At 38.2% G+C, this 9,102-nt stretch overlaps 1 protein-coding gene across 1 annotated transcript; it reads left to right on the top strand.

Moving 5' to 3' along the window:
• The first annotated feature begins 3,289 nt into the window (after positions 1 to 3,289).
• Positions 3,290 to 9,090, top strand: LOC139147759 (NXPE family member 4-like). Its single transcript, XM_070718954.1, has 5 exons — positions 3,290 to 3,395; positions 4,172 to 4,492; positions 5,159 to 5,704; positions 6,267 to 6,319; positions 6,848 to 9,090. The coding sequence occupies exons 2-5, from the start codon at positions 4,242 to 4,244 to the stop codon at positions 7,597 to 7,599; spliced, it is 1,602 nt and encodes a 533-aa protein (XP_070575055.1). The 5' UTR covers positions 3,290 to 3,395; positions 4,172 to 4,241; the 3' UTR covers positions 7,600 to 9,090.
• The last annotated feature ends 12 nt before the right edge of the window (positions 9,091 to 9,102 follow it).

The raw sequence follows: 9,102 nt of genomic DNA, 5'->3' as shown, positions 1-9,102 counted from the left end.
TAATTAATTGATTAAGTAAGTAAGTGAGTAAGAACAAATTCTAGTTATTTCTAATGGTGTATTTTATACAATTACACGATTGTGTTGTGTCGTCGTATAGTGCAGTGCATTTCTCCGATTATAACGGGCACCAACCTGAGAGAATGATGGACCAGCTGGTGCCATCGTCGAGTATCGTTTGAAAATAATTCTTACGTGAAATATTTAAATTAATTCGACTGAATAGGCTAATGGCCTAATCCTCACAGCAAGCTCTCCCTATGTAGGTACATCTGTTGAGTTGTGTCACCCAATTTTTCACTCGATGGTCAAATGCTGTCGTCCATGAGAATACGAAGCGTTGGGAAACAGTAACACAGTGTCATATCAGAAGTCTGTTAAGGTAGAATGCACCTCGAGTGATAGATATTCGAACTCTCAAACTTTTACAATTCTTTTCAGATCTATCACTTGATTGGGTTCATTTTAAAACTCTTGGTGCATGAAAACTTTTTACCGTCACGGTCTTAGTTTTTCGAAAATAGAAAATTTTATTTTCTCCATAGAGTTAACACAGGGACGGCGGTCATTTCGAATTTCGAATATAGGTAAATTTTGAGTAATTTGTTTCTCTAATACCAGAATTGCAGGGTAACCCCCGATTTTTATTCTTAGTGTTGAAAGATGCTGGTTGAAAGATTACCTAAGAAAGGTTTGAGCAAAAGTTTGAGCAAAAGTGGAAGTCTTTCACGTTTGAGGCGCATACTACCTTAAAGAGGACTGCGTCTCGGGGACAGATATTTGGACTATAATTTTTTTTACAATTCTTCTCAGTTCAAAGCTGTGGGAGTGAGAAACATTTTCACCATCTTAATTTTTCGAAAACCAAAAATTGTATGTTTCCCCATACAGCTAACAAAAAGATGGCGGCCAAAATCGTTTCATCGGTAAAAGTTACTAGCTAATTTTTATCTCCATTACGAAAATTTGCCAGTGACTCCTGATTTTCATTGTCGAGTTGGTAAAAGAAAGGCTGAAAGTTTCATCAAGGTCAGTTTAAGCAAACGTTTAAGTGTTTCACTTTCGACGCGCTTATTACTTTAACTTGCCTGACTGTCATCACTAAATTAGCAGTTTTGAGGCAGTATACGCCTCGGGGACGGACGTTAGGGCTTCCAAAAACCGCGCAGTTTTTCACTGAGATACATCAGTGCTACTTGCATGTATAGACTCAGTTTTCACCTTCTGAGTATGATTCTCTAGCCGCGGTCAATTTTGTGAAAATTGAAAATGCTATTTTTCCACTGAGATAAAACGGATAATGGTGGTTATTCTCAATTTTTTTTGTTGGTAAATTTTCGTTAATTTCCTTTACTTCGCCAAATGCGTACGGTCGCATCCGAATCAGTGCTTGATCACACGAGGGAATACTTGAAAGAGTGTATTTTCGGACCTTGCACAGGATGCGTCCGTTTCGAGAATACGCTAGTCGTTTTTGGCTAACAGTGAAGTAAGCTATTCGTCTTGCAAACAAAATATCTCTGCGGTAATTTATTTTTGCTACAGGACCTCACTAGAGCTAACAGTTGATCCCCCATGAAGTATGTTGTTTCAATCGTGTTTGCAGCGAGTGGAAAGAACTAGCTATCGCAGGCTGGCATAACAGACACAACGGAGACTGAACTAAAGTAATCGCGTTACAAAGTAAGCTCACATCGCAAGCTGGTTTCTGGTTTTTCAACCAGCTGTAGGAGTGTACGTCAGAGAAATATACAGCTTGTTAAACAAACTGAACAGTATTTTATCGACACGCGTCCAAACGATTCTATGATATAAAGAATTGCATGCGTGGACGAAGTGTTTACCATTTTCAAAATTATGTCACCTTAACGCCGGGGTCTAACTGCTTTGCTAACAAGAATCGAAAGCAGTTGTGGACCTGATCGTATACAACTGTGTTCTACCATATCACGAACATATTCAACGATACATCTGTTATCCATTAGACCTACATGTCATTACTGCTACACGAGTTGCTCAAGTAAGGTACGTAATACTATCAAAAATTGAAGTGTGGCAAACTTTAATCTCCATAAACAGAAAGTTTTTTCTGTAATGTTTGTACAACGCGGTTTCTTGTCAAAAGCATGTCGAAAAGCAGTTCAACTTTGTAACACAGCCATGCGTCTCTCGCGTCCGATGTTATTGTTCTGTTATTCTCATATATTTTATTTTGTCCTTGTTTGCTACATGTGGACTTGACTGCCACAGCCTGCCCAATTTGAAATTTTGCTTATTGTCCGGACTAGAATTTTTATTTCAAACAATGTTACATAATGTACAAAATGCGATCTATTAGCAAAGTATACTCTTTGTATTTCAACAAACTTTCTCTAGAGAATTCTTCATTTAAGTTCTTCATTTTTGAAATAGAAATAAGTGAAATGTAATCAAAAGTAACTCTTATTTTCCCTTTTAGATAAAATGCCATTTACAGCTCTGTGCATATAAATGAGCTTATCGAGATTAAACCTCACTTGTACGTGCCAATGGGAGAGTGTCAAAATCTATCGAATGTTTGCTATGTGTATTCGATGTTGGAAACGTATCGATGGCTGGATGTAGTTGGATTAAAACAGCATTAAAACAGGAACAAATTTGATTTATCTATTCTTTCAACAAAACACATTTTCCTCCACAAAGCCAGACTCCCTCACGGCAAGTATAGACAGCACTTCACTGATAACAGAGATACTAATTGTTTACTTTGAACTTGATCGGCCGATTTGTAGATTGTTTCATTTCACGAAAAGTAGCTGTTCGACCGACAAGCTACGTTTACGATTTTTAGTGTTGGTATAGTAGTTTACCACGGAGCTGCTCATTTGAAATGCCAATTCAAATATGGCGTATTTCTAGGCCACAGGTCCTTGCCAAAGGTGAAATTTTAGTACTGGAAGATAAAGTATGCAATCCTGTGCTGTGCTGTACGTCCGCCAAGTCGACGTTTACATAAGAATAAACGGCAAACGAAAACTTCTTCGATGTATCCGTCGTTAGAAAGGAAACGTTATACCATACAATAATTTAATCAGTCTATGGATCTCATTAATCTCAGACTCAGACAAGGGTATTAAAATTGCTTCATTTAAAGGTATAAAACAAATATTTGATTGATTAATGCCGATATCTCAGAGTACTGCAATGAGATCAGTAGTTAGTTGGTTGTCAACAGCAATGATGCTTGATTCGAGTAACCACCACTCAAATTCAATGAATGCCCTGGGTTTTATTATATTTCAGACGACACGATGGACAAAAATGGTTTGGCCTCACGATTGCCGACATTTCTTAGGCCAGCTTTGACACTGTTTCTGGGTATGATCATCGGAGCTTACCTGTACAAGACAGTTCTGGTGAGTATAGGGACAGCATCGATAGAGCACCAACCAACTGTCGAAATCGTGAACGTTTTCAATTGTAGAAATCTGTGCGAATTTAGTGCCTACTATACATGTACCAACAGTCTTTCCATCGTGATAAACGAAGGCCAAAACGAATATCTGAGACAGACACTTGACTCCGTCCTGTCAATGATTGAGATGAAAACATATGACTCATTTACGTAGTGTCTATAGGCACTACACAGTGTGGGGAACATTGAACACTGCAAATTCCTAGAATGGTAAATATGGCGAAGATGTGCGGATTCTCCACCAATATTTACGTAAAGAGGATGGAAATTCAGAAATTTCGGGAAACAGTGACTTTTATGGTAGAACGTGCCTTGAAACTGAAATACTTGAAATGTTCTAGCTCAAATTTTCCGCAAGAAAACTTAACCATTCTTTCTAAATCAAGAATAAAAATTGGGGGCCAAAGAACAGAGTTTGGTAGCAGAGAAACAATTAACTAAACATTTACCGACACTTGAAATTCAAAATAGACCCCACCCCATTGTTAACTCAATGGGACAAAATTCAATATTCCATTTTCGAAAAAATAAGATGGTGAACACTGTCCTTACTTCTCGAGCTTCAAAATAAGCCCGCACAAGCGGTACACTAGAAAAGTATTGTCAAAATGTATTTGCCCAGAGGTGCATTCCACACAAGGTAGTCCTCCTTTATATGGTCCGTCTGATAAATTTCGACACATGAAGCCGTTATAATTTTAGCGAATCCACTTTCAGGACAATCGTTTACGCTTCCATGCGTATCTTGGAATATCAACTCGTCTGAACGATTCGACTATGGTAACTGATGGAAATGCTGCTATTACCCACAGTGGGCGACAGGCGAGAACCCGACAGCAACATGACATTGGGTCGGAAGCAGGACTCTCTGTTTCCATACATCGACTATGATCACTTCGGAATGGGGTGGTTGGGAATCGTTCAGGAATACGAATGGTCTTACAAACACTTACGAAGAGATAATATGCCTCCTCAAAGACATAAATCCCTTGAAGTTGCTCAGAAGTCGTTCGGTCCTACATCAGTTACGAAATCAAGGTGAGTGGATTTCGTCGTTCCGTCGAGAGTCGTGTTCTGTAAATATTTTTGTCCTTACAAACCAATAACTCTGATGTAACTCGCCTTCAGCGAAAGTAAACAATCTCAACGATGTTTTGACATCATCTATTCGCAACAGCTACCAATGAAGTTTCACCATGACCCCGCCATGCATCTACGCAATGGGCTTTCAAAGTTTACTTCCTCAATTTCGTCATCGCCTCGTTATCAATGTGACAGTTTGCGTAAGTTTATTTCTTCAGTTTACCCTGTAATGATATTATTAACCCTTTGAGCGCCAATGTCAATTTTTCTCACCTTTATAAAATATACCACAATCAATTTTTCTCAGATTTTTTCAAATATTTTAATAAAAAACTGTAGCCAGTAAAATATGTCCATTTGGTCTAGAATTATCAAAAAAATTCAGAAAAATTCATAAGAGATTGGTAAAATGTGGCAGTAAAACTTTGGTGGGAAAAATTACAGCTCTCAAAGGGTTAAGCCCACAGACTTAGGGACAAACCTAGGTATGCATGTACGAACGTGCGTCATTCTGCCCCTGCGTGAATACTTTATGTATATCCAGTAAATTCATTATAAGTGTGTAGGTGTGTGTGGGCATGTCGCTTTGAGTTATAGCGGATTATTTGTCGGTCTCTCCAGGGTTTATCTCCAGAACAGACGATCAACTTTCAAAAGAGGTGATTTTATACACGTCATCGTAGAAGCCAGGGATGAATACGGGAACGGACGTATGAGGGGAGGTGACTTCCTGGCCGGTGTGATGTGCAACGGACAGTTTCAAAAATACACCGCTGGTAGAACTGTCGATTATGGCAATGGCACATACAGTATGTACTTCTTCGCGGGGTGGACGGGAGACGCCTCTATAAATGTGACTTTGCTCTTCACCAGAGAGGCTGTTTTATCCTACGACACAGCGAGGTACAAGGATCGACGTTTGGCCTGGTTTGTCAATTTTACAGACGGCAAAGTTATTGAAAAGAGTAATTGTACATTAGCAAATGAAGGCGGGTGGGAAAACAAATGCAGCTATTCAAATATGTGGTCTCTGGGCAGAACGATGTTCCTCTGCGACAAAGGAAAGACTCTTGGATGCCACGCTCTAACAAATATTAGCAACGATCTGCGTGGCATGTTTCGGTTTGCAAGAGATGCCTTGAAGGGCAAAGAATATTTATTCAATGGGTAAGTTTGAGAAAAAATCTTCACCATAACTTGTATAGTTGAAAAGGAAACATACATCTTTGCTCGCCTCTGTGTCTGTGTCTGTCCTGTCTGTCTCGTATACGCTGAATAGGCCATTTGCGGTCTGTTAAATCATAGCTACACCCGTTGTGAATCAACAAATGGTCGCTGACGTAATGCCACGTTGCGCCCGCAAACGTGCGATTGTCAGATGTTGCTTGTGGCGCACATTGCGGCCCAAATTAAAGGGTCAGTCGATGTTATTTTCCCTACTATTATTTTGTAAGTCGATTTCAAGTTTCAGTTCTACCCTCAAAAGTAAGTTGAAAATGTTGAAACACCAGCTATTTAGCTTGTCAAAAAGCGTCTACACGCCTACATTGTTCTGTTATTGTTTACATCTGAATTCTAGTCCGGACCAGAATTGACTTTACATTTCAGCAATTAAAATGCATTCTACACATGTACATGTCCTCCTTCCATGTAGGTTTTGACCTTCTATGTCTTTAAAGTTAAATTTGTGACTAGTAATAAAGTGACCTACAATATCGTCTCTTCATAGAAAGTTCAGAAATGCACAGTTCACCGCAAGCCCGATAAAAGTGAAAATTGAAGGTATGCTATATGATTTACACCTGTCTGTCTGTCTGTCTGTCTGTCTATATATATATATATATATATATATATATATATATATATATATATATACATGTGTGTGTGCGTATATATTATAGATAGATAGATAGATAGATAGATAGATAGATAGATAGATAGATAGATAGATAGATAGATATTGTACATATCACTGTACGACTAACCTTAGAAAGATGAGCTTCTATTGATGGAATTGGGTGCAGGTGCTATCTCTCTCTCTCTCTCTCTCTCTCTCTCTCTCTCTCTCTCTCTCTCTCTCTCTCCTCTCTCTCTCTCTCTCTCTCTCTCTCTCTCTCTCTCTCTCTCTCTCGATCTCGATCTGTGACGAGTCCGAAACTGAGAAGAACAAAATATTTCAAGTCTTCAGAGCTTCCCCTTTTTTGTTTTGTTTTGGTTTTTTGTGTTTTTTTTAACCATTCGTTTAATAAGTGAATGGTGAAATACTGGACAGACGCCCATTATCTGCATGTCGCCTGATTTGTCTTTTAGATTCTCAAAAGACTCTGGATATTCCAGCCTGTGGACCTGACCTTCCCGTTTCTATGTCAAGTGGATATTGGGCCAGCGAGAAAATATTCGTGCCGTTGATGTGCCGATGTCAAGCATGGACGCCCAAGGAGAGGCTCCAGTGTGCATCAGACAAACGTTTCTTCTTAAATGGCGATTCAACTCTCGGACAAATCCACCAGCTTCTTTTGTCTAAAGGCATTGTTGGCGGCACGCTGGAAACTGTCTTTGAGTACATAGCTTTAAGAGTGGGAAATAACGTTCAACGGGTGAATGAACTCATGCTTGAAGGTGACTTCATCGACAAGATCAGCACTTCGACCTGCAGATCCACCACACCAGTTGTCGTGTTTAATTTCTCCTTCCATTATGCTTCATGGTCTATTAGGGCGTACCTCGATAGAGTTTACCAAACCAAATTGGCAGTTCTCAGACTTTTGGAACGATGTCCTAAGGCAATCGTTATCGTCAAATTGGCACATCCTCGAGATAATGTCGATGGTGAGCAAAGTGTCCATAGTGGAAATTATCTGTTTTATGACATGAATAGAATGGTGCGCAGAGTCTTCAGTGGTATAGGTGTGAATTTTCTCGATCTGTGGGACATGGTACTTAGTCACCCTAACGAAAATGCTGTTCACCTCAAACTAAATGTCCTCATTCAACAGCTTGATATGATGCTCTGTTACATATGTCCCGATATGGTAAAAGAACAAAGGCGTGCATTCGCATAATGATTACACTGGGAAATGAGCTATGTTTGCTACATACAATACACACACGCGCGCGCGCGCGCATACATAAATACATACATACATAAATACATACATACATACACACACACACACACATACATACATACATACATACATACATACATACATACATACATACATACATACATACATACATACATACATACATACATAACATACATACATACATACATACATACATACATACATACATACATACACACACACACACACATACATACATACATACATACATACATACATTCATGCATGCATGCATGCTGACAGGCAGAAAGACAGAAATGAGGACTTGAAAAAAATAATGTTGCTGATTGGGCGTATCATGACGGGCTGATATTGAGCAAACAGTAGCCTGAAGATAAAGTTTGATAAAAACGTTTGAACTTTTTTACGCCAATAAATTTAAAGGTTGCAGTTGGGTACTTTTGTGAGTATACAATAGCTTGGGGAATATATTGGCTCGGTCACACGTTGTGCTTCAGATTACCAATAATCACCTTCATTTAACTCAGTTCGTTATACTCAAGATTAACTCACTTCATGGTTAACGTAAAAACTGTACTAAGAAGAAATTAACATAATCTAAGTAAAAAAATCACAAAGTTCTACACAAAACTACAAAGCGATGAAAACTCAAATTGAATGATCATATCACTAATCACCTCTATTCCTGTGTCAAGATTTCAAATCGTGTAATTTTGCATCAAAGTACCATCACGATGTTAATGCTGGCATTTCAATCATTCGTTCTATTGTCACAGGAAATCTGATCATCTTCCTGTGGGTGGTACACATGGATGGTCAAGGTTAATATAGAGGGCGCTGTAATGCAAACTTACTTCAATTGATGGAAATTCAGGAGACTTTAAATTTAACTGATGGGAAATGTCATATTTGTGGCCGAGAAGAAACACTGGAACACATCTTATTTGAGTGTAAATATGATAAAGAGACCTGGCAGAAATGTATTCGTTTCTTTGTCAGAAAACGCAACTTTGATAACAATACCAATATCAAAAGATTAGCAAATGCAGGAATTGAAAATGATAATAATGCAACATCAGACATATACTGTATCACTTCTTTTGTAAAATCCACAGTTTGGAATATTAGAAATTAAGTTACTCTTACTGGGATTAAAGTTACTCATCAAATCCTATGTTATGCAATTAAAATGCTCTTTTTCAAGGATTGTATTTCACTTTTGTTGAAGATTATGAACAAAGCTGAGGATTTTATCACAAAGTTTTCAAGCTTTATAAGACTTAGGGAGAAGTATGCGTACTGAACGTATTTATATGATGATATGTTTTTATCTTTCTCTTTCTCTTCTTTTTAGTTAAATGACTGATTTTTTCAGATAACTGCTTTGTAAATTTGTTCATTCTCTCCGACGCATTCACAGTTATGTAGATTTGTTTTATTTGCTCTTTGTTGGAATAAAATTATCTTTTCAAAAAA

Source organism: Ptychodera flava, chromosome 13, assembly GCF_041260155.1.
Source record: "Ptychodera flava strain L36383 chromosome 13, AS_Pfla_20210202, whole genome shotgun sequence".
Classification (NCBI taxonomy): Eukaryota; Metazoa; Hemichordata; class Enteropneusta; family Ptychoderidae; genus Ptychodera; species Ptychodera flava.
Note: the sequence above shows the minus strand (reverse complement) of the source record. Positions and strands in the feature narration are given on the sequence as shown.